Source organism: Leguminivora glycinivorella, chromosome Z (assembly GCF_023078275.1).
Source record: "Leguminivora glycinivorella isolate SPB_JAAS2020 chromosome Z, LegGlyc_1.1, whole genome shotgun sequence".
NCBI classification, from domain to species: Eukaryota; Metazoa; Arthropoda; class Insecta; order Lepidoptera; family Tortricidae; genus Leguminivora; species Leguminivora glycinivorella.
Genome location: NC_062998.1, coordinates 53,054,122 through 53,081,159, shown reverse-complemented (window position 1 = coordinate 53,081,159; position 27,038 = coordinate 53,054,122). Strand labels below are relative to the sequence as shown.

The following is a 27,038-nucleotide window of genomic DNA, read 5'->3' as shown; positions in this document are numbered from 1 at the left end:
TAGTTGCTGTGACTAAAGTCGACAGTACAAACTTTTTTCTTTTAAACATAACATGTGGGGCCCCCAATGAAAGGTCTTTGAGTAGATCACAAATACACCGTGTTTCACTTAACACTAAAAACCTGAAAACAGTTTGTTCAGAATCGAGAGTAGAATCGATTGAGCTATATCTTGATGGGGGTAATATTTTCATTTAAATTAGTATTATTAATTATTTTTTACGTACCCATTCTATTGTACTCGTAATACAACATTGTGTATATCGCATTGCTAGAGGTTGTTTACCTTTTTTCAGTATTTAGGGGTATTAATACTGGCCGGTTACTTGGACGATTATTTTTTCCGCTACTAGTTTGACGTTGTTTGTCAGTTTAATCTTAATGTTTATCATAAGTCATAACAAATTGAACTCGTACCTAATTACAACCTTGTCATTTTGAATATTGAGTTTATTTGCTTACTGCGATTACCTGTCCAATTTGAAGTATACTGTGACAAAGCTTTAAAGTGTTTTACAGTGACATCTTAGCTGTCTATTGGTAAACCTTATGTCGTTGCAGTAACGTACACAAATAAATAGTGTTATGGTTTATTATGGTAGTTAGCAATTATTTTATTGAGTGTAGAGCTAAAAGTCAAGTAGAGCTGTACAGAAAATTAAAAATTCAATTTAAAAAAAAGTAACGATCAGATTAAAAGATGAATACTCTAGATGAGTTTAAAAAAATAAAAATCAGTTGGGGTGTCTGAGGTTTTGAGTGATACCGGAAACACCGTGTATATGACATACTGTAACATTTTCAATACTTGGTCTAACAAATTATTAGAATACGTTTAAAAATTGTACAATCCACAGTTACTGCCGAATTTATGACGTCACAGCAACTACTCCCACCACTTTCGCGCTTGTCATCTTATATATTTGTGTTCAGGGCATTACACTGAATACATCGATATCATATTCACCATATCCGAAACAACATGAGCGAAAATCGATTCTTAGAAGATTTCTTTCGCTGGCCGGTCTACTAAAAATATAAAGGGGTGAATCAACTTTTCTTTGCCAGCAAAATTACGCATACTTCGACTACATGTGGTCAGAAAATTTAATTTGTATTTAGTGTAATTAGTTTATACTGCTATATATTATATAGCAGTGACCCAGTGGACATTGCTGTCCCTCACTTTTGTATGAAAAAAGTGTCTCTTCCACTGAGTCACATATAGATTTAATTGTAAATGTTTTTTTTTTATTATTCCCTTAATGTAAAATAAAAATAAGGATCTTTATTCACGATGGCCAGGTTAAAACTCACAAAAGTAGAGCTAATAATAAGTATGGGCAATTCTTGCAAAAAGCAAGAAAAAGTTGATTCACCCAAAGACAACAAGACTTCACATTAAATAAATCTGTAATAACGACATCTATTTGTCTCGGTCTGATGCACTATTCGTGGTTCGTACTTGGTATAGTACAACCGGTAAATATGACTACAGTACAGGTTGTAACGGCTGGGAGTTAAACACGCAGTGAAAATCCGAAATTTGCACAAAAACTATATTTTTCGAATTAAAAATCGGAAAGTAGGTACACATATAAAAAAAGGGAGCGCAAGAGACGTGCGGTTGGCGCGGAAGCTAGATCGGAACCGATTCGGGATTATTCGGAAGTGCGAGGATGCACCTCGCCGCCCGCACTCCTCTCGCCTCTTACATTCATTGACACTGTTAATGAGATAAGAATTAGTTGCATCGCGAACATACCCCCCCTTAGTGCTGCACTAGCAGCACTCATCCCCTATAGGAAGGTGAGCGACGCGTGTGGCCGATCTGGTAAGTATCCCCGTTCGGGTCTTAATCCTCACCATTCGGATCCGGCCATCTCTACCGGGTATGACTTCTTGTATAATGCCCTTGGGCCATACGTTTCGAGGCCCGTCTGGCTCAACAATAAGTACGAGATCTCCAACTTGCAATGGCCTCGTTTCTGTATGCCATTTCTTACGCGGCACCAGGTCAGGCAAAACTTCCTTCACCCAACGCTTCCAGTATTGGTCCGCAAGGAGCTGAGCTATGCGCCACTGTTTTCGCAGAAAAAACTCCGATCCGTCGAAGACTCCAATGTGAGGTAGATTGGATGAGGAACCCACAAGAAAATGGTTAGGTGTCAGAGTTTCTTGGCTATTTGGCTCGACAGAAACATGGGTCAGCGGTCGACTGTTGACTATGTTCTCAACTTCTGCAAGCAAAGTGTTTAATGTCTCCTCTCTAGGAGCTCTTTCTTTTAGCACGGTTTTCAAGGACACCTTTACGCTTCGTATCAGGCGTTCCCACGCGCCACCCCAGTGGGGACTAGCTGGCGGAATAAAGGTCCATTTTGTTCCGTGATTAATCGCCTCGTCCTTGAGCTTCTCCTCGTCCAGCTCCTGAATCGACCTTTTAAGTTCGGTATCGGCACCTCTGAGATTCGTCCCATTGTCCGAAAACAATTGCTGAGGCCAGCCTCGTCTTGCCGCCATGCGGCGCAGGGCCATGATGAAGGAGTCGGAGGTAAGTGACGCGACAGTTTCCAGGTGGATTGCTCTCACAGTCAAGCAGGTAAACAAGACCCCGTATCTCTTTTCTCTCCGTCTTCCAATAGTTACCTCCATGGGACCGAATAGATCGACGCCACAGAAGGTAAAAGGACGTTGATGGTGAGCCAATCTAGCACTAGGTAGGTCTCCCATTCTGGGAACTTCTGGTTTACATTTTTTAAGTCGGCAGATCATGCACTTCGACACGACGCTTTTAACAGTAGGCCTCAATCTTGTAATCCAGTATTTTTGTTTAATATTATTTACAACCATTTCCTGGTATCCATGCGCGGCGCTCGTATGATAGTGTTTCACAATAAGGCGCGCCGTGTGGTTCTGGCCGTCTAGAATTGCAGGTCTCCTGGTAGCCGGCGAAACATCTGCAGCCTCATCAATGCGGCCCGCCGCTCGCAAGACTCCATATTCGTCGAGGAAAGGTGACAGAGTAAGTATTTTACTGTTTTTATTAATGCATTTTCCTTGTTTCAGGTCACTCACTTCTTGTTCAAAACTCTCAGCCTGTGAACTTCTCAAAAGTAGACTTTCAGCTTTCTCCATGGTAACAGCTTTCTCAACGATATGTTTTCTACATTTATTTATGAAGGTAAGTGCCATGGTAGTAACTCTAAGCAGGCGCAGCCACGAAGAAAATTTTGTTGGGTCCGGCACAGGTAAGACAATTTTATTATTATGTATTATATTTATATATTCTAAATCGTCCCTATTTTTTATTTCAGGGTTCAGTACATCGGTTGGCCAGTGACACTCATCACGTCGAAGAAAGGTAGGTCCATGAAGCCACTCGTTTTCTAAAATACAGCAGTCATAGTTTTTTCGCGTGCCCAAATCAGCTATGTTTAATTTTGTAGGCACGTACCGCCATTCACTAATGAGTGTCAACTCGTCGATTTCGCCTAAGCGATGAGCTATGTACGGTTTGTATGTACGCGCGGCATTCCTTATCCAGTGCAAAGTACAACTTGAATCGCTCCAAAACGTTCGTCGCTCGGCCTTTATCTTATGTTCCTTTGTAATCATATCTGCAAGGCGCGCAGATAAAACAGCAGCTTGTAATTCTGCCCTAGGTATTGATAGGGTTTTATTTGGCATCACACGACTTTTGCTAGCTATAAATGCAACATGTATTAATCCATCACATTCCCATCTCCAGTAGGCCACCGCGCACATAGCTATAGATGAACTGTCGCAAAATAAATGTAACTGCAGGTTTGTATATTTATTATGTTCATTCATTTGCAGCGCCGGCGCACGTGTAGATAACGATAAGGCCGGGCCGGGCGCGTCGCTGCCTAACAGCTGTTGATTGCGCGCAGGCTCGGTGTGCGTTACGCTGGCGGGGCTCGTTGCAGCGGCGTTGTTATAGTACCTGGGCAGTTTCACATTTTCTAATGTTTTAAGTAGATTAGTCCACTTGCACCATTCGTGGTATATATCGTCAGGCACATCTTGATCCCATGATATATTTAATCGCCAGGTATCACGAATAATCAGTTTTCCTATAATAGTAATAGGCGATAAAAATCCGTAAACGTCGAAAATCGACATCACGACGCGCAACATGGCACGCTTTGTAGGCCTTTGTTGTCCATTTAAAATACATTCTGGTATTTTTTTAAACGATACATCGAACCCCAAAGTATCATCATCTGGTCGCCACAATAGGCCTAGGGTCCGTTCGCCTTCATACTGCTCGCCGGTTTTGAACTTTACGGCCGTCTCACCTAATGCTTCTTTAGGTAAGCTATCGAGTACTGCCTGACTGTTGCACATAAAGTTACGTATTTCGAAGTTTCCCTGTTTATGAATCATTTTTACTTCGCGTATCAACTTGATACCTGTTTCTTCGTCTGGCACGCTGTCGATCCAGTCATCCATATAATGTTGTTTACATATAGCCTCTGTGGCGGCTGGGTATGAGGACTCGAAGCGTTGAGCATTTTTATTTTTGATAAATTGAGCAATAAATGGCGAACAGCTGGCACCAAATACTAAGGACGACATCACACATGTTCTCACGGGTTCTTCGGGTTCTTTTCTGTATAGGAACCGGAAGGCATTTTGATCTTCAGGTCTTATTTTTATGCGCAGGAACATGTCTTTTATGTCACCAGATATAGCGATAGGGTGCTCGCGGAATCTGAGCATTATTCCGAAGAGTGACATAAGTAGGTCAGGTCCTTTTAGTAAGTAGTCGTTTAGGGAAAATCCGTTCGTAGTAGCTGCGCCATCAAAAACCAGTCGCATTTTTGACTTATTTGGGTTGTCTACTCCAAAATGTCCTAAGTACCAAGTTTTAGATGTAACTTCGGTGTCTAGTAGCTCGTGCGCATAATCATTTTCGAACAAGTGTTGAAAGCGTTCCATATATCTTTGTTTAAATGCGCTGTTCTTTGACATCTTGCGTTCGACATTTTTCAATCGTGACATCGCAAGGGGAAATGAGTCAGGCATAACACAGTTGTCGTCTTTCCAGGGCAGGCCGACGTGCCACTTGCCGTCAACGAGAGTGGAAGTTTGCTCCAGCAGTTCACGAGCGCGTTCATCTTCGCTGTTCAGCCGCGGTTTAGTGGATATTCCCAGCGAATCCACTGCGAAGTTACGGCGAACCTCCTCGTGTAGTTCATTAAGCAACCGGTTGTTCTCGGTGACGTCGGCGTCGTCGTCATAAGTGGATATGTGCAGGGTTGTAAACAGTGCGCGGTGTGATGACGTCACACCAGAGGGGACCCTGCCGTGCACACAGTAGCCCAGCGGAGTACGAGTTACGTACGGTTCGTCTTTTGTTCTCCCGCCTATGACTTTTAGCGGTAACATTAAATGATAATTATCCTGACCGATAAGTATTTCCGGTTTTTTATACTGTCCGTGACTCAAGTATTTTTTATACTTTTGTAGATGCGCGAATTTGTCACAGTCAATAACGTTCATATTTTGTTTAGGTAAACTAAGTTCACTCACACTGCGCGCGCTCAACGTAAACAGTTTTTTGTCACTAGTAGATAACGTAATATTGTCTATTATCTGCGCTTCGCACACTAACTTAGAGTTTCGCCATGCACCACGCGCACTCATGTACTCGCGTCGTCCTTGCAGGCCGGCCCGGGCGGCCAGACCAGCTGTTATCATCGACAACGTAGCACCATCGTCCAACACCGCGGTCGTGTTTATAATTGTTCCATTAGGTCCGTGTATGTTAATTGGCACGACTTTCACTAACACAACACTTTCAGAGGTACAGTCAACATGAGTAACGATATGAGTTTCCGTATTCTCGGGCTCGGGCGGCTCTTCTATCACGGGGTTGCTGCTCGAGGTATCACGATTATTCGGAACGAAATGCAATAAGCGATGGTGCGCCTCGCCGCAGTTATCAATATCGCACACTGGCGCCGGGCACAGCTGTTTATCGTGATGACGTAATAGGCACTTATAACAAAGTCCAGACCGTTTTACGTAGCTCCAGCGATCTTTTCTCAATGATTTCTTAAACTTCTTACAGTCAGTGAGATTATGATTAGATCCGCGACAATAACGACACTTAGTAAAACTTTGTTCACTTTGCAGTAGTATAGTCTTTGTATTGGAATTATTGTCCGAATATTTACGTTTGAAATTGTCCTTTGGAGCATTAATTAACGAAACACTGCACTTTGATGTTTTGATAGCCTCTTCGTTAAGGAAATCCGCTAGTTGATCGAGTCTGGTCGTAGTACATGCCGCGTCGTGCGAATACCGGTAGTCCGCCCATTTTGACAATAAGATAGTAGGCAGTTTAGATAACACGACGGTGATTAGACTCGAGTCTTCCAGGTGGTTTTCACGTTTAAGTGCGAGTACAGCGGCAACGTAGTTTTTAATTTTATTTGAAAACATAACGATGTCCTTATGGTACTCGGGGGCCACTGAACTCATTTTCTTTATTTCTTGTTTAATACGCGACAAGATGATATCTGGGTTGCCGAACTGCAGCTCGAGCGTAGACATGAGTACTTCGGGAGAAGTAGCCGTGATGAGTAAGGCTTGGACTGCATCTTTGGCCGCGCCGCGGAGACACTTTCGTAGACGCCACAAGTTCTCGGAATCACTAAATTGACACAAACGAGTTGACTCTTCATATGCCATCTTGAACTGTAGCCATTCCATAGCATCACCAGTGAACAGTGGTAGGTCTTTGGGTGTACTGATACGGCTTAGGAGTTTGGAGTTATGTTTTTCAGCGATGTTAGTGGTGAGGAAATCTTTCAGCACGTTAGCGAGCTGGTGAATTGGACCGTCGGTGCTAGCGTCGTGATGTAACGCTGGCGGGCACGGCAAGCCTGGCCCCTCGGGGCCCTCATTCCGTTCGGTGACTGGCCGTGACTCCAATTCTTGCTGACTTCGCTCCACCCATTTAGCAACCTCGCTGCGTTTGGAAACTAAACTGCTGGCCTCCGAAGAATGTGGACTGTAATCGTTATTTAACTCAGCTATCTCGGCTTCCAATCGTTTGTCAATTAACTCCATTCTAATTCTAGCTTTCTCTTCCGCCGCTTCTAGCTCCAGCATTTTTCTGCGCGCTTCTATAGAAGATACCGAAGATTTCTTTGTTTTCGACACACTAACCGCGCCCTCAGATCGGCGAGTTTTTTCTGTCTTGACGGTACTCGCGATCACTGAAGTAGTATCCAATGCCTTTTTTGGTTTTGAAGTCGAGGGTTCATTAAGTAGAAGGTTTTGCTCTTCTTTGACTTCATTATCCTGCGGCATATCGGTACTGGGTGCTTCTTTGTTAGCGGTACCCTCCAGTCGCAACCTTTCCCGCTTAGCAACACTGCGAGTTGTAACACTTGTTGTTTTCGACATTATAGGCGTGCGGATCATTAACGATTCGGTTCGAAGTACCAGACTTTGTAACGGCTGGGAGTTAAACACGCAGTGAAAATCCGAAATTTGCACAAAAACTATATTTTTCGAATTAAAAATCGGAAAGTAGGTACACATATAAAAAAAGGGAGCGCAAGAGACGTGCGGTTGGCGCGGAAGCTAGATCGGAACCGATTCGGGATTATTCGGAAGTGCGAGGATGCACCTCGCCGCCCGCACTCCTCTCGCCTCTTACATTCATTGACACTGTTAATGAGATAAGAATTAGTTGCATCGCGAACACAGGTGTTACAAAAGCGCAGGACTTTCGAGGTTAATACATGTCTGTTAACACTGAATAAAAATTAAAAATATGATTACGAGTAAGTACTTAAATGTTCTCTTAAGAGGACAAATATAATTAATAGACATCCTACAGACATCCAGGCCCAATGTACTTTTAAAAGCTACCGACAAGAGCTAGGTTCTTAATACACACAAAAGTCAGTAATTTAGGCAGATTTTTTCGTAGTTAGTAATTAGTTTATGTTTAAACATATGTTGTGTACTTTGTATGAGTAAATTCGGTTTTTACAGTGTAATAAAAACAAATTTAAAAAGTCATTGGTTTTATTTAGTATCCAAAACAAATCACATTTTTGCTCTTAACATAACTTACTTAACCTTTTGACCGCCAAAGACGGTTATGACTTACGTCGGAAAATCGTGCTGTGGACGCCAACGACGGCTAAGGACGTCAGCTTTGTTAATGTAATAGACACCTACGGGGATTCCGCAAAGTTCAATTGCGCTCAACAAAAAATGCGATAGCGTGACATCAGGGCAACGGCATATTTCTTCGTCGTCTGGTGTTCAAAAGGTTAAAAAGCGGCCGCCCTAATATTTTCGGCCCAGTAACGTCCCTATGAATTCAGTATATGACGTCACTCCGACGTCAGTGGCTGCCCTAATATGTACGTCCGTGTAACGTCCTCATGAACTTAGTATATGACGTCTCTCCAACGTCAGTGGCTGCCCTAATATGTACGGCCTAGTAACGTCCCTATGAAGTCAGTATATGACGTCACTCCAACGTCTTGGCTGCCTTAATATGTACGTCCGTGTAACGTCCTCATGAACTTAGTATATGACGTCTCTCCAACGTCAGTGGCTGCCCTAATATGTACGGCCTAGGAACGTCCCTATGAAGTCAGTATATGACGTCACTCCAACGTCTTGGCTGCCTTAATATGTACGTCCGTGTAACGTCCTCATGAACTTAGTATATGACGTCTCTCCAACGTCAGTGGCTGCCCTAATATGTACGGCCTAGTAACGTCCCTATGAAGTCAGTATATGACGTCACTCCAACGTCTTGGCTGCCTTAATATGTACGTCCGTGTAACGTCCTCATGAACTTAGTATATGACGTCTCTCCAACGTCAGTAACGTCCCTATGAAGTCAGTATATGACGTCACTCCAACGTCATGGCTGCCTTAATATGTACGTCCGTGTAACGTCCTCATGAACTTAGTATATGACGTCACTCCAACGTCAGTGGCTGCCCTAATGTACGTCCCAGTGACGTCCCCATGAAGTCGGTATATGACGTCTCTCTTAGGTCTGTAAACTGACGTCTTGAGGCTGTGACAAATTGACGTCATCTGCTGGGACCCCCCGACGTCAAGAAATGACGTCTCTTACGTCGAGCAGTACCGTAAACGGACGTCATAAAGACGTATAAATGCTACCTGGGTATGGATTAAAACGAATTAATATCAGATAAAATGTTATACTATTATAGTCAAGTTTTGGGTACTCTCTAGTATATATACAGTATTTATATATTTTTGTAAGTCCCAACATCACAAGCCTTATTGAACTTTTCCGTGGGTATGTCCCAATAGTGGATATGTGTAAAATTGTCCTATTTTATTCATGATGACTATTTAACTAAGCATTATTAGTCATTCCACATGTGGACATCGCATATGAACCTTAAAAAAAACTCGCGACGTAAAGTAACAATAGAAAGTACGAACGTGCGTTACGTGAGAACGCGCGCCACCCCTGATTACTGATTAGGCCGCGAACTCGCGGCCGCCAGCATGTACTTGTAGCGCGGCGATAGAATCGCGGAGTGAGCCGCCCCTGATAATACATATGTATTATCATATAACGATATCGTTCTTCTTCAGAGAAAACATCAAATTGTCACAGAAGAAACAGATAGTACAAATCTCAATGTCATTAAATATGTATTTTACACAAAAAATATTTGATGTGCTTTCTTATCTGAACTGTGTCCTCTACACATAATGCAATTATTTTAATTGCTATTCGTTTTTTGTAGTTTCTGTGTGTGTCTATGTGTGTTGCCTGAATAACCATTATTCTTTTCTAAACATGATTCTATTCTATACAGGAACGCGTGCCGTGGTGGTACGTGAATCTACTCGAGCCGTATATGGTCCAGTTGGTGCGGTTGGATTTCGGGAAGCCATGTTGTGGTGAGTTTTTTCAATGTTTTACCGTAAAACCGTACCGGGCAATCTCAGAATTTGGGACCCAAAATTAGCGTAAGTCGTTAAACAAAAATTAACTCGATGTCAGTTTTGTGACGACAATTAAGCATAAAATCTGTCTAAAAATTAACTTTTTCGCGTTCTGAATGCAGAATATCGCTTAAAGACACAAAAACAATATTTTTATTGAAATTTAATGCTTAATTATCGTCACAAAACTGACAACGAGTTAATTTTGTTAATGATTTACGCTAATTTTGGATCCCAAATTCTGAAAATGCCCAAAAGCACATCTCGGCACTTTCAGCGTGGAGCGGGAGTGGCATAGTAATTCCACGTTAGCAAATCGTTTTGACAGTTCTAATTTGAGCAGCAGGAAACTAGCCTACGAGTATCATCGTCGAGCCATATGCAAGCATAACTGATAATAACCTCTACTTACAAATTGATTGAAAATGTAGGGGGGAAAATTGAATTTTAGCGCCTTTTTTAGTACCTACCAAGATTTGGGTGAACGTCTATATGTGTTAAACGGTTTTTGGACAAACTTTTCACTATCAAAATAGTTTTAGGCAGATTGTTATAGAAAGATTATATTCAAACTTAGCAATGATTACGGTGATTTTGACAGTCTCGCTGAAGAAATGTTATTTTCCCGCCAAATTTCGATGAAATTATGATGTGCGCTTTAAGCCTTTCCTAGGCCAACTGAATTTGCCCTTATTTGAACGTATTACCACGTTGGAGTTCGTTACTTCACTGTCACACTTATTTATGTGTGAACAAGTGCGACAGAGACACGTTGTGCTAGAGGCGCCATCTGAGCAAAGTTTTGCACAACATCCCCTCTTTGTGACCACTTTTCTTGGAAAATTTTCGCAATAAATAAGTAAGGTACAGCGGGGCAAATCTCGACTGGGGGCAATTGTGACTAATCCATTTTTTCCATTATTACACGATGATGTTGAGTTTTACATGTATCCACTGAACACGCCAACCATATATAACCGGTGGACACTCTATTTAATGCAAACATTGTAAAACATGGAAAAAATGGGCCAGTTACATTTGCCCCCCAGTTGAGATTTTCCCCGCAGTACCTTAAGCACATTTTTATAACGTAACGTTTTTTAACTATCCTATTACTCTCTTGCTGTAGATGTAGTTAAATTAATGCGTTATTGTCCATAACAGTACACTTAATGTTTACCGGCCTATGGAGCAAGGTAACGCCATGTTGTGTAACTAATAACGGATAGGGAGGGCCTCGAACGTTTCGAAACGTTTAATAGGTGTTCAGTTTGTTTGCGGAAGGAAATGATGTGCAAGTTTATTATGGTCAGGCGTTAATATTTATTTATTTGAAAACATATTTCAATGACATTACAGATAAGATAAATCCAATGCGCCATGAAACTTGAATTAAAAAAAAACAGTATATAAGAACATGAAAAAAAAAACAATAAAAGTTTACAACTAAACAATATGACGGAGAAACAGATGTTTTCTGTTGTCCATACTAATATTATAAATGGGAAAGTGTGTGTGTCTGTTTGTTTGTCCGTCTTTCACGGCAAAACGGAGCGAAGAATTGACGTTTTTTAAGCGGAGATAGTTGAAGGGATGGAAAGTGACATAGGCTACTTTTTATTACAAGCTTTTATTTAACTTGCCTTGTGTGTTATTAGTTTGGTTTGGATCAAAACGTAGAAGCTAAATTTTACCCACTTCCCGATTGAGCTGAAATTTTGCATACATATGTAAATCAAGTGACAATGCAATATATCATGAAGCTAATCTGATGATGGAGTAGAAAGGTGGTCATAGGAACTCTGTTATAAAATGTCGTATCCCCATCGAGTAAGGGGTTTTTAGAAACATCTCGGAGAGCAATAGATGACTGTTGAAAGAAAGGTACAGTCGGTGATAAAAGCTTGTACCAAAAACTTAATGCCTCTTTCTAACGCGAGCGAAGCCGTAGGCAAAAGCAAGTAATATGTAATACATACTATGTATGTGGGAATGAAGTTGTTCATAAGAGACTAGACCGCGTGCTGTTATATCAGTTCTCCGAAGTAGCGCCCCACATGTTCGGTCGACCTCGTCGTCTGCGTTTCCATCAATTTGATGCCGCTTTCTTACCGCCCTTCTCGGCTTACCATGGATTCCATGGAATAACAATTCCACCTGTTTACTGTTTGTTGGATATGATGGAAATATGATTTTTTTATTAAGTATTATTATAAATGGGCTTACTTTTGGCCACAGACTAGCCAAAGATGAAAATAAATAAATAATATACACCCTGTTTTTAATCCCCGACACAATAACGACGGGGTGTTATAAGTTTGACGTGACTGTCTGTCTGTCTGTCTGTCTTTTTGTCTTTTTGTCTGTGTGCGTGTCTGTCTGTAGCATCGTAGCTCCCGAACAGATGAACCGATTTAGATTTAGTTTTTTTTGTCTGAAAGCTGAGTTAGTCCGTTTTCACATTATCCGATCCGATATCGGAAGTCGGAAGGATTTCAATAGAAAAACTCCAAGATGGCGCCAGTAATGTATGGGATATCGGTCCGACATCCGATATCGGATCGGATAATGTGAAAACGCACTTAGTCGGGATTGGTCTTAGCCATGTTTCATGAAAATCGGTCCACTATGCCGCGGTCGGGGGTTTTTTCAACATTTTAATTTTGTGGTTAGGTTAGTTATTCAATTCCGTTAACTTTAAGGGAGGATTCTTTACATCAAATAAAATTATTTTTTCTAAGAAACTAGTGTCTTAACTCTTGCGGTTATCGAGTTATTAAAAAAATACAGGTAATTAATAGCCTTTACCAATTCCTAATGTTATTTGTTTTGACATCAATCACTTGACACTAACTTGAATGTTATTCTTAACTGTGAGGCCCTCACACTAATAAATTCATATATTATGTATGAAAATGATGAAAAATATTTATTTTCGAATATAACTAAAAGTGTTATACAGAGTGGTTCCCTGGTTCCTGATAATGAACCTAACGACGTGTCAAATTAAACGGAAAACAAAAAAAAACACGGTGTATAAATATTGGGGACACCTTACACAGATCAACTTAGCCCCAAACTAAGCAAAGCTTGTACTATGGGTGCTAAGCGACGATACATACTTAAATAGATAAATACATACTTATATACATAGAAAACATCCATGACTCAGGAACAAATATCTGTGCTCATCACACAAATAAATGCCCTTACCGGGATTCGAACCTGGGACCGCGGCTCAGCAGGCAGGGTCACTACCGACTGAGCCAGACCGGTCGTCAAACACAGGTATACAGAACAGTCTTATTTAGGGCTGGTTTTTCAATCGCCAGATAAATAATATCTGTCAGATAAATGTTAGCTGTCACTGTCATTTATATGTGTGATGAAAAGGATAGTGATAACTTTATCTGATAGATATATTTATCTGGCGATTGAAAAACCGGCCCTTAGTCCAATAGCGCCTCCATCATTTGATGCCGATTTCTTATCGTCCTTCTCGACTTATCATGGAATATCTATCCGGATTCCGCACCTGTTTACTGTTTGTTGGAAATTATGGAAATGGACCATTTTTTTCAAAATCGTCCACCCCACTTTTTTTGTAACATGAGTATTTTTTACGCGATTCATACTCAGAATCGCGAGGTCTTTCGATCCTGATAGGAGAAAAAAAAATGTCCCAAGATTTCCATACATTTTTCAAACCTTCCATTCCGTTACCGCCATATAAAATGTATGAAAAAAACCTTGGGACACTTTTTTTCTCCTATTAATAGGATTGAAAGAGCTCGCGATTCTGAGGGAAACCATAGGAACCATCCACATTCAGGCGACGCATGTACTGAGACGCGGAACGGACGTAAGCGGCACGCTGCCCGAATGTAATTTAAAAAACGTCTCCTCAGTACATTTTGTATAGGAAGGACGCGCAAGGGACGTCGCTTGGCGCGCTGCGTCGCCTAGGGGACTGAGGAGACGTTTTTTAAATTACATTCGGGCGGCGTGGCGCTGACGTCCGTTCCGCGTCTCAGGACATGGGTCGCCTGAGTGAGGATGGTCCCATAAAGGAATAAGTAATGGAAGAGTTGTAACTCCATACATCAGTAAATGCGAGGTATTTGTATAGGCATAGTTAACACTTTCGCTACCAAGAACCCGACTGTCGGGTACACCGCTCGTAGAAGCGTAGCCGATTACATGGGTTTCCCCGTATGTAGCGAAAATGTCGTAGCGCCGCGTAGAGCCCGGTTTCGAAAGTGTTAAGTGACATCTAGCGTCAATCACGCGTCAACTAAGACTAACAAGGAGTTTGGACGACGATGATGATGATGAATTCTGTGTTCAAAATTGATTCTGGACAATGTACACGAGGACTGAGGAGGCTATTTGACGTCAATTTAAGGCCAGACTGTCTTCGTGTACCTATACAATATATTAGTAACCCGTCCGTGTAGTATCACCCTGAATTCGCACGGCTACCGGCGCACGCGTCGGTGCGCCAGTCGAGCGTAGCGCATTTTTTCGCACATACCTACCTGCCTATTAGGGTTGACACTTGACAGAGCTGATTTTGTAGCACAGCTCAAAAGTTATACTGCGATAACCACAATATTAAAATTTTGAAAAACCCCCGACCGCGACCTAGTGGACCGATTTTAATAAAACATGACTAAGAACACTCCCGACTAACACAGCTTTCAAATAAAAAAAACTAAATCGAAATCGGTTCATCCGTCCGGGAGCTACGATGCCACAGACAGACACACACACAGACAGACAAACAGACAAACACGTCAAACTTATAACACCCCGTCGTTTTTGCGTCGGGGGTTAAAAAGGATTCCCTTCGTAACTTTCCGGGAACGTTCGTATTTGTCATGCTAGTTCAGTGAATATCAGTTCATCTTGTACTGAGACTGACTGAAATAGCATGACACGTTCGTACGTTTCCGTAACAATACGAAGGCAAATCTTTTCGCACTACACCTGGGTGGCTAGCCGAATGGCACAATCGCTCACGAAACGCTCACGAAACGAAGCGCTAGTAGATATCTATCTCTATCGCGCTTGCGTATTGGCGCGACAGAGCCAGCGGCGTATCGCTTTCGTTTGGCGTCGGAGAAATGCCATTCGGCTACGGGGCCTGTAGTTTTGAGCGTGCCATGATGACTGTGGTCTATTTCACAATAGGCTACTTGCGTCCTAGTCAAATCAGCTTCTTTTTAAGAACTGTCAAAACGAATTTTAACGACTTGATAATATGGAATTAACGTGAAATCAAATTGAGTGACGTCACGGTCAACTCAGTATTTATTTCTACCCGACTTATTAAATAGAAATTGTAGTTAAAAATAACTTCTGTCCCTGTTTTTCTTATAATTATCTGATGCTTTATTTCGTGCATGGTATAAAATATTTTATTTTAACTACAGCCAAGTTCTCTATATTAGCAGATTAGTGACAATTCCCGCCCGACGGTGACACTTCGCCATTCATTGCCTGGGGGCCGATTTTTGAGTCTCACGCGTTCGAATTCAGAAAATTGTCACTGAAAATAATAAGCAAGTCACCGTTTTCAATCGGTATTTTAGTGACAAAATCCCGTATGCAAGATTCAAAAATCGCCCCACTGGAGGAACATGAAATGAAATATTTATTTTCCAAGTAGGCATATTACAATGCGCTTATGAACGTCAAATAAAGCTATGCCGGCTCTAACCCTACGCCTCAGCCTCGAGAAGATTTCAGTCCCCCCTCAGTTGGAGGGGGGGTATCCACTATGGGACCGGCAAGAAACTCGGCGGGCCACTTCTTTTCAAAACATTACCTACATCTTATAATTAACATGCATTAAAAAACGAGATACAATTTAATCAGCAAAAGTATTCATCAAAAAAAGAAATATTAAATTAACAGACTAGGTATCTACTCTATGGAAATCTGGACTCTATGAAAAAAAAAACAGTCAGCTGCAGAGGAAAGTAGACCCCTTCCATAAAAAATTGTTTGCAGGGGGGTCTACTTCTCTGCAGCTGACTGTACTATGGAGGTACTTATAGTTATCCTGTACTACTTTGGACACGTGGCCAGACAGGAGCCGCGGAAAACCTAGAGAAACGCATTATGGTTGGCATGGTGGATGGAGGACGGGGAAGTGGCCATCCACCGACCCGCTGGGTGGACAGCGTTAAGAAGGCCTGCCAGGGATTAACACAGGCGCCTATTATGAGGACTGCAGAAGACCGTGCGGAGTGGAGAGCTTTGGTGCGAAAAATAACGACCTCGTGTGGTCGCGACCCTCAGCCATGAGGAATCGAGAAAGAAGAAGATAGTTATTTTATTCCGTTGGAATAATTGACAACCCTGCTATCTAAATCTAGTTAAACGGGTATCAATTGTAACGCCTAATTAGCTATTAAATATAACCCGCTGTTATGTCATAGTATCTTCAGTAAGTGGGTCGTGTGGTGATAAAAAACGTCTTTCCTGACCATTGGAGCTTGTTATTTGGATTTTGAATATTTCAGTTAGTTAATATTCGTATTGAATTAGAGTAAACACATATATTACTCTGAATAGACAGAAGTAAAAAACTTACATTGAACCATCAAGAAAAATGTACGCCGTAAGGTTGTCTGGATGGGGCTAATATTAATATTTGACAATAGGCTAGTTTCCTACTAGTCAAATCAGCTTCTTTTTAAGAACTGTCAAAACGATTTGCTAATATGGAACTACTATGAAATACTGAGGAGTGACGTCACTGTCAATTCATTTACTTTATATCTTTCTCTTTGACTTATTAAATATAAATTATGTTTAAACATAACTACTGTCCATATTTTCTTCTATTTGGTGCTTTATTTCGTGCACTGCATAACATGTTTTATTTGAAGTATAGGAAAATAGCCTATTTTTAACCGACTTCAAAAAAGGAGGAGGTTATCAATTCGACTGAATGTTTTTTTTTTTTATTTTTTATTTTTTTTTTGTATGTATGTTACTCGATATCTCCGAGAATCGTGGACCGATTTTCAAAAATTTTTTTTTTGATCGAACGGGTATAACCCCGAGATGGTCCCATTGACACCAAGTCGGGGTCTGATGATGGGATCTTGGAGAAATCGAGGGAACTCTTCAAATGTTATAGGCACATGTAATGTTCTTAGTGTATTTTTCAAAGGTACACCAGTATTTACGCCTGATGGTAATAATTTTATGTGGCTGAGCTGATGATGGAAGGTCAACTCCTCAACGGTTAGGAGTTAAAGGATAATTCTTTCACTACTGTACTTATATTCGGACTGATACATATAATATCACTAGGAACCACTAAAAATCAACAAATAAATTAACTTTTTAACAAAAAATAAAACCGCCTTCAAAAAAAGCGTGTTCAAAACACGGAGAAACTAAAAAGCCAAAAATAATAAGCCTTCGAATTCAGATTTCTTATCGGATTGCAATAATCTGAACATCCAAATTATAAACAAATCAATTATTTTTGGAGTCGGGGCCAGCCTGCGTATGGTTGGGTGGGGCAAACAGGAAATAGCAAGGCGACGAACAGGTCTGGAACCGACTCCAAAAATAATTGATTTGTTTATAATTTGGATATTCAGATTATTGCAATCCGATAAGAAATCTGAATTCGAAGGCTTATTATTTTTGGCTTTTTAGTTTCTCCGTGTTTTGAACACGCTTTTTTTGAAGGCGGTTTTATTTTTTGTTATTAATACATATGAAGGTCACGGTCACGGGCCAAATAGTCAAATTTTAGTTTTTTTTTATTTAGTAATTGTTATAAGTAGCCTGAAAAGAGAAGACGACCGGTCTGGCCTGTTAAGCCGCGGTTCTGGGTTCGAATTCCGGTAAATGCATTTATTTGTGTTATGATCACAGATCACAGATTATCGGGTTATATCGGATTTCAGCGGAAAAAAACAAAGATGGCGGCGTAAATATATGGGATATCGGTCCGACATCCGATATCGGATCGGATAATATGAAAACGTACTTAGCAGGCAGGGTTACTTACGCGCTAGGCCAGATCGGTCGTCAAACAAAAATACAGTTCGTAATATGCCTAACGAGTTGGCTCGCCGTCTATACACCGTGGGCCTGAATGACTCGAAATATTGTTTTTTTTTCAACTGATTTTCATGAAATATGGCTAAGAACATTCCCGACTTACTCAGCTTTCAGAAAAAAAAAACTAAATCCATATCGGTTCATCCGTTCGGGAGCTGCGATGCCACAGACAGACACACACACAGACGGACAGACAAACAGACATACAGACAGACACGTCAAACTTATAATACCCCGTCATTTTTGCGTCGGGGGTTAAAAATCTTTTGGTTATTCAGGCCCACGGTGTACAAGACGTACGATTAAGACTTTCCTCCATCTCTTTAGAATATTCTAGCTCTAATAGTCAACTATTACAGAAGGTATATTATAGAAACCTTAAGTCAAAGCCCTCCTTTCTATGCTATTATCAGAATGACTTGTGGACAGGCTTCAGTGCCCGCCGATTGTAGAAAGTGATACAAACTGTTTATCTGAATAATTTTACTTTATCTTGTAGTTTTTTATTGTAGAACGCTAATTTTGTACCAAAGAGGATCGAGTATTATACAGAGTGGGGCCTGTAACAAAGGCGAAGAATTGAACTGTAGGCTATTCTCTTTATACTGATCAACATTTGTTCAGTGACTTTTAAAAATTATGAAGTCTTTATATTTTTATTTTTTCATATAAAATAAATATTAGCTTCAATGTACGCCATTATTGTTATCATTGACGTTGTCTGTCTGTCACACTTTAGACTTAACAGAATGCGCAATACATTACCTCTTAGAAAAAACTTTCAAGGGTGATAAAAATCAAAATACAAGTTATTTTTAAAAGTCGCCGAACAAATGTTGATCAGTATAAGGAGTTCAATTCTTCGCCTTTGTTACAGGCCCCACTCTGTAGATACTGTCGAAGTAAAATGTGTGATGTGATCACAGTGCATAGACTGCCATCTCTTGACACAGGCTTAAAACTTTGAACCTCAGTTTTGACAATTTGGCCCATATTCTTAGCTTGATATGTGTTAATGTTTCGAATATTAATATTAGCTGGCGCTAATATTAATATTCTATATTCTAGGCGAGCGTCCCCCAAAGGTGTAACGCCGTCTAGGCCACCGTACCTTTTTCTGTATGGTACTGAGGTATGTTTTTTTCTTAGAGTTTATCTAGAGTTTATCTTTCTTAGAATTTTTATTTATTAGGAGAAAAAAACAGAGTTAACATATTTTGTATAAAAACTAACTTAAGTAAATGGTAAACATGCATTTACCCCCACAGAAGTTCTCACCGAGACATACATTGATACATTGGTCGAACTATCACGACAAATTACGAACGTTTCCGAGATAATACGATCTAAATGATCTAATGCTTACATTACATCTGTAATTGGGACCTCACATTAACACATTAACACACCATCACCACAGTATAATAAAGAGTATTATCGTACAGTATGACCACTCCCGTTCTCCGCTGAAAGTGCCGCCCACCCGCTCTCGGTTACCTCACAGTTACCGCCTGTCAAAAACGCGAACAGTCGACCTGTCATATCTCACTCATACAAGCATGGTACGCGTTCACCTACACGAGCTTAGACTGTGTGCGTTAGGAACGGGCCTCTTTCTTATATTTGATCGCCATTGTCCGAGGTGTGCTATTACTATGCTATCACGTGTGATGTGAAATCCAAGCGTGACTCAAGCCAAGCTGTCGATAATTATGGTGATTTCTCGAAATTTCCATCACTTTCTCGTTATGCAACCGTTGCATAACCGACGGAAACGTTTGAACGTGTGTTAGGTTTAATTGACACGACAATTATTGTTATGATTACTGGCGTTTGGATTCACGTAATATTTTGACCTGTGGCTTACGTAGTTTGTGGGTATTAGAAAGGTTTTAATAATTGTGGTTTAATAGTAAATAGTATACACAACAAACATAAGTGCGGTTTTGTAATATGTAACTTTACTAATAATATTTTTGTACTGTAATACTTTTCCCGTTTAGAAAAATGGCGGGGGATGAAAAGGGATGAAATGTGTCCTTTCTGGCTAATTCTAATGACATGTTGACAGAAAAGGAAAATATAGGGAAGTCAATCATTCTGATATTTTTGAAATCATAAGATTAAGGCCTACTTGCAGCAACCACTTAACTCAGGGTTAGTGGGCTGTCATCTGTCGAATTTCATATAAAATGGTGGGTTAATCCTCGGGTTAACCCTCCGTTTTCGTTGGTGCAAGTGGCCCTAAGAAACTTATGAAGTTAAGGGAAACTATGTTTTAAAACCTTTATAAGTTTCTTTATATCGCGGCGGTGGCAAAGAAACATACGGCTCACCTGATTTTTAGCGGGTAAATGGGCATCTTCACAGATTTAAAACTTTTTATTTCCAAAATAGGTAAATTTAATGTTCTTCCTACTTATAGAATCACGAGCCCCTTTGATCCTACTAGGTAAAAAAATTGGCCCAAATTTAATTTTTCCACTTCGTTACCATTTTTCAAACACTTTGTACAACGATTACAAAGTGAAAGTACGTATGTGAAATAATAGAAAATTTAAGGACCATTTTTTTGTCTCTTGTTTTTTGTCCTAGATCGAAAGGGCTCGTGATTCTGAGTAGAAAAAACATAAAATTTACCTACCTTAGAAAAAATCTTTTTGGTGATTGTTTGCGTAAATTCCCACATAGATTATATGGATGCCTGCAAATCTAAAAGAGTAGGTTCTACATATAATAGTAGTCCAAAATCTTCAGTTTTGACAGTTTTTTTGTTAATTTTGCTTCTCTTGAAATATTATTTATCAACTTTCGTGAACATATGACTTTTTCAAGTAAATATATGTATAATATATTTAAGTACCTATTTACCTACTTGATATTTCGTATTTTTCAAACTAAATTGTACCCTTCTCCCCAGGAGCGAACAAGCCAGCAGTGATCGTGGTACGAGTCGGCAACAACCGACCAGATCTCGGCACCAACCCCATCTGCAACCGGTTCACCGGCTTCCTAGAGGAGGGGCAACCACTCTTCCTACCATGCAACCCCCCCATGCCTGGGGCGTTTGTCAGCGTCCATCTAGAAGCTTCTACGCCCAGCCAGCTGTCTATATGTGAAGCTTTCGTGTATACGGATCAAGCATTGCCCATTGAAAGGTAAAAAGTGACTTATTTAAGAGTCTTTTACAGGCTAAATGCCCAAATGCATTAAAGTCAGAGAAGAGATAGACATTATCATCACCAGCTTTTTTAAGGGTAACCCCTCTTCCTACCATGCAACCCTCCTATGCCTGGGGCGTTCGTCAGTGTCCATCTAGAGGCTTCTACTCTGAGCCAACTGTCGACATGCGAAGCAATCGTGTATACGGATCAGTTGCCTATTGAAAGGTGGGTATTACAAAAAAAAATGTTCCCATAGGACCAACTGCGTTAAAACAAGAGAAAATTTAAAAAAGTTAACTTCATCAGCTTCTTTAAATGGGTTTACTTCTGTTTCAACCGGCCCTTCCCCTATTTCATCACCGTGTATGATATAGACGCATCCAAAGACAAAAGAGCCGAAATCCCTGGTTCTTCAATCTATATTCTTCTTCAATCTAGCGTTTTCCCGGCCTAGACTTCCCCCGGTCTTCGGCACAACCCCTAAGTCTCTATCTAATCTCTGAATGTAACTGTGAAATGTTCCTTGTCTTTAAATGTGTTTGCTTTTCCTCTATTCTTGATGACCCGTGCTTCTCAAAAAGCTGGTCAACCGGCCAATATCAATCGAAACTCCTGCACTAATTTCTCTCCAACAGATGCCCACAATTCCGAGATCAGCCCCCCGGCAGCACGGCCACCTACAACGGCAAATGCTACATCTTCTACGATCGGCAGCCGACCAACTTCCGCGATGCCATCGCGTTTTGCCGCGCACGAGGCGGATCGCTGGTTGACGAGAGCAACCCGGCGTTGCAAGGGTTCATCAGCTGGGAGCTTTGGAGGAGGCATAGGTATGTGTTTATGCTATATTTTTGACTAAAATTAGCGTCGGTATGTATCATTTTAGACGCGGGATAAGCGGAGAGATTTTGAGAAGGCCACAGACTTTTAAAGTATTTTGACAGCTATTTGCATTGACAAGAGGGAGAAATCGTGCTACATTAGTTAAAATGTTGGTCATTTTTGGACTTTAAACTTCTCTTTTACTACAAGGGTTATTGCTTATGAGTGTTGCAAATGGCGTCACACACTTTTGAAGTCATTTGACTATAAGTTCCTTTGCTTTGACACAAGGAAAAATCATCCTAAGTTAGTGAAAATGTTAGTTTTCGGTATGTAGTTGTACTCGTAAGAAGTTAGATACACCAGTATCTTAGTGGAGAGAACTGGAGAGCGACCTTTGCTATTAGGCTTCATAGATTCGTTGGCAATGATTTTGGCGGCCTCGCCGGTATAATGTTATTTTAACTCTTCACCGCATGAATATATTTGTTAAAATTTAACCTTTAATCGTTCTCAAAGGTTAACGTTAAACTTCAATTAAATTAGACACGTTTACTTAACCCTCACAAAACCCTATCAAAATCGATGACTATACAAATATTACAGCTACTCTGTACACAGTGAAATCAAAAGGACCGTTCAAACGTTACATAGTAACTTTTGGGGTCATGATGAACAGCTTTAATTATGGGACCAATGCAGAAATCGCAAAAAAAATTTTGGCTGTTTCATACATTTCGATTTCGACTGTCATGATGCCGCTCATTTGAACTGGTCCCAACGCGAACTAGTAAGCTATGAGCTATCGGCTATAAAAACGAACAAAAGATAAGCACCCCCGTGCAAATAAAAGAGACACGGCGATATTGATAGCTCACCGCTGCAGCTAATAATCCATGGGCGAGTAACTATAAACATCGCCGTGTCTCTTTTATTTACATGGGAGTGATTATCTTTTGTTCGTTTTTATAGCCGATAGCTCATAGTTTACTAGCTCGCGGTGGGACCAGTGACTGTGCCATAGCGGCACAACAAAAACACGTTGCAACTGTCATGCCACTCACGAATACGTCACAAATACGTCAGATTAAAGATAGTTCCGTAAAGTGGCCGTTACACGTAACGGATTTACCGATACGATGATATGTCACGAGGCAAATTGGCAGTAACGTTACTGTTAGTCTGGTGATGCCTTTATGGACGTGGTTCATAGGCAATCTAGATTGTACAGTAATACTATGGTTCATAGGAAATGTGGAGTAGACAAGTATGCGATGTTTACGGTACAGCGAGGAAAGTGGGCACTGGGCGTTTACAGTACAGTCACAGTATAAAAAAGAGTACTATCATACAGTATGGCTACTCCCGCTCCCCGGTGAAACGCTCTCGGCAAACAGTCGACCTGTCATATCTCACTTATACAAGCATGGTACGTGTTCAGTTCACCTACACGAGCTTAGACTGTCTGCGTAGGAACGCGCCTCTTTCATATGTTTGTCCGAGGTGTGGTACAACTGTATAAAAACATACTCAGATGTCTTCTCTTCATTATACATACATACAATCACGACTGTATCACATAAAGGGGTAGGCAGAGCACGAACTACTAAAGTTTTAGTGCCACTCTTGGCAAAAAGGGGTTGATAGAAATCTAAATTGTGCCATTCATCTTAATTATACTTGCATCAATTCAAAGAAAACATAAACAAATATTATGATATATTATATTACTCATACACTGTCACCTGCATTGCGATATGCTTTACCTGCAAAACGAAATAACCGTTCGAAATCCATTATAATTTAAAACCTTAAAGGCGTTGTTATTTAAGTTTATATTAAGTTAAGTAGATTTCGATTTATGTTATTTCTTTTTGTGATTACTAATATGTTGCCAAATTGACTTCTGCGAATATTTTTGCCGCACTGGCGAAGTGGCTTATGCGACTTGTTTGTTTTTTCTTTTAATAAGGAACCAAACTGCCATTTTATGACGCTAGATAGCTCCACTATAATGTATGCTGTTATTGTCAAATCACAGTTGCAGTGGCAAAAATTGTTTTGACGTTCCAGTGTGTCTTCTTATTAACTGTGTTACGTGTATTATATTATACTTTTATAGACATCTCATAGGTAAGCGTGCTCCACCGTAGACCGCATCATCACTTACCACCAGGTGTGATCGTGGTCAATCGTCTACCTATTCATACTAAAAAAAAAACTGTTTGGTAGAATGCATAATTTGTCTGTCGTAAGCATCTTGCGAATACATATACACATTTGATCTTTATTTTGCCCTCCGAAATGCGTAGTTAAATGCGTAGTTAAATTTATAAGTGAGAACCTGTAAATTGGCTTTGTAATTATATTTTGGATTGTATTGATAACTTCAGCTGTTGGTTTTCCATGTACAATGTAATAAAAAATAAAAATAAAATAAAATCTTTCGGTTCCCTCATTTTACACCGTGTATTGAAGCTTTTGCACAAACGCTTACGGTAATATGTGTCGCTTAAATTCAAACTTGGGTAAATCAGAGCAGCAGAATGGATTTACCCACTTTTAAAGCAGAATGGATTTACTCACTTTTATCCAAGCAGAATGGATTTACCCACTTTTATCCAAGCAAAATGGATTTACCCACTTTTGAAGTTAAGCGACATATATGTTACTTTTAGCTGTTATTTATTTAAGAATACTTATAGTTATAAGTATATGAAAGATTTGGATTCCATTTTGTAACCTTTAGTACCTACCTAATTAATGAATTTATAGAAATATATTTATATTTTAATCTACGAGAAAGCAACGATACACTTAGACACTTAGTAGTGTCTGTTGTCAAAAATCCGGTTCGATCCCGGCCTCATGGTCTCTTTTTTATCGCATACCTAACTAGCTTTTCATAAAAATCCCCCACCCTTCCATTTTAGGAAAGTGGTGGTTAGAAAGAGATAAAGCAGCCTATGCACTATCCACGTAACTATCTCCACAAAAAAGCACGACAATTCTTCGCTCGGTTTTGCCGTGAAAGACGGACAAATAAACAGACACACACACTTTCCCATGTATAATATAATATTAGTATGGGTGATCTATTATATCTCAGCACCTATAACCCTAAAAATCTTTCAGGAGTGACAGCAGCAGCCAGTACTGGATGGGGGCCGTCCGTGACCCTCAGGACCCGAACAACTGGAAGTGGGTGAACGGCAATGACGTCACAGTGTCCTTCTGGAACAGCGTCCCGGCTGGCGGCGAGGGCTGTGCGAGGTTCGATGGCAGCAAGGGATGGCTTTGGGCTGACACCGACTGCCAGGCTAAGCTGAATTTTATCTGCCAGCACCGTAAGTTTTTTGGAATTAAACTGCTATGTGGAGAAGTTGTGGACCTGGAGTGCACGAAGGTTGATGTTTTTGGCAGTCAAAGGGAGATGATGTAAAATACTTTTTGGTGAAACTCACGTTACTAGTCTGCTCGAAAAGTTAAGACTAGTGGGATCCAATACATTTCACAACTCTTCACTTTCTGAACAGACTCTAACTACGAGTATATATTTTGGTGGTAAACTATAGCCAAAATCGTCAATTTTCACACATCTTCGTACATTTCAAAAAGGTTAAAGATGCCGCGTTATATTAAGTATAGTTAACTATTTTAACGATGTAATTTTGCCTTGCTTTTATTTATTTTGCTGATGAATGTATTTTTTATGCTGCATTTGCGAATTTGCTGACATACCGGCGAATATTTATTTCTACCATTGGCATTATATTACTTATATTTTCAAATATGACTTTACTTAAGATGGCTCATATAAGTAGGCAAAATCATCCAAATTACTTTACAAAATATGTTTAAAATAAAGGGTCAAACGTAGCACTGGGCCGCCTCATAAGGCCTGCGCATTTTCACCACCCTTCTCTTCCTCAGAGCCGAAGGCCTGCGGGCGTCCCGAGCAGCCGCCCAACTCCACTATGAGTACGGACTCCTTCGAAGTGGGCGCTGCTGTTCAGTACTCATGCGATCCTGGTCATCTGCTCGTCGGACCGACTGTCCGTACGTGTCTCGACACCGGGTTTTACACGGAGTTCCCGCCTGTTTGCAAACGTGAGTAAAATTAAAGGGGTGAATACCATGCGCGGATTTGACTAGTAGGAAACTAGCCTTTTTACCCCATATCCCACAGTCGCCTTCTACGACACCCACGGGCAGAAAGGGGGTGATGAAATTCTAATTAATTTTATTTAAGCCTTTGCTCATGAAAATCCATTTTCAATTCCAGGAATCGAATGCGGCTATCCAGCTGAGATCGCTCACGGTTCGTACACGCTCCTGAATGACTCCGTGTCGTACCTGTCACATGTGCAATACGAATGTAACGAGGGCCACGAGATGGTGGGCAGGTCGCGACTCGTCTGCGATATCGATGAGAGGTGGAATGGACCCCCGCCGCGATGCGATGGTAAGACTTTTTAACCGACCTAAAAAAAAGGAGGAGGTTCTCAATCGACTGACCGTTTTTTTTTGTATGTGTGTTACGCGATATCTTCGAGAATCGTGAACCGATTTTCATTTTTTTTTATCGAATGGGGATAACCACGAGATGGTCCCATTGGCACCAAGTTGGGGTCTGATGATGGATCTGGAAGAAATCCATGGAACCCTGTCAAATGTTATAGGCACATGTTACGTTTTTAGTGTATTTTTCAAAGGTACACCAGTATTTTACGCCTGATGGTAGTAATTTTATGTGGATTAGCTGATGATGGAAGGTCAACTCCTCAATGGTTAGGAGTTAAAGGATAATTCTTTCACTGGTGTCCCCCAATATTTATGTATTTATGTTACGACTAAACTCATAGGTACAAACTATAGGGTTCGAGCCCGCGACCTCCGCCTTGAAAGTCGCTCGCTCTTAGGCTACCAGCGTTATCCAGTAGCATTCAAAGGTATACTATGT

General features: G+C 40.6%; 1 protein-coding gene and 1 long non-coding RNA gene across 2 annotated transcripts in view; both read left to right on the top strand.

Annotated features, from left to right (window-relative positions):
- The window catches only part of LOC125241875, a 108,274-nt gene that overhangs the window by 63,689 nt on the left and 17,547 nt on the right, over positions 1–27,038 (top strand). Inside the window, exons 4-9 of the mRNA XM_048150560.1 lie at positions 9,866–9,950; positions 21,010–21,247; positions 21,889–22,083; positions 25,211–25,422; positions 26,009–26,185; positions 26,361–26,540. Of these exons, the coding sequence (XP_048006517.1) occupies positions 9,866–9,950; positions 21,010–21,247; positions 21,889–22,083; positions 25,211–25,422; positions 26,009–26,185; positions 26,361–26,540 (1,087 nt within the window). The remainder of the gene's footprint in view (positions 1–9,865; positions 9,951–21,009; positions 21,248–21,888; positions 22,084–25,210; positions 25,423–26,008; positions 26,186–26,360; positions 26,541–27,038) is intronic.
- Positions 1,262–8,059, top strand: LOC125241877. Its single transcript, XR_007178785.1, has 2 exons — positions 1,262–1,502; positions 7,746–8,059. It is a non-coding gene; the product is annotated as an uncharacterized LOC125241877 (long non-coding RNA).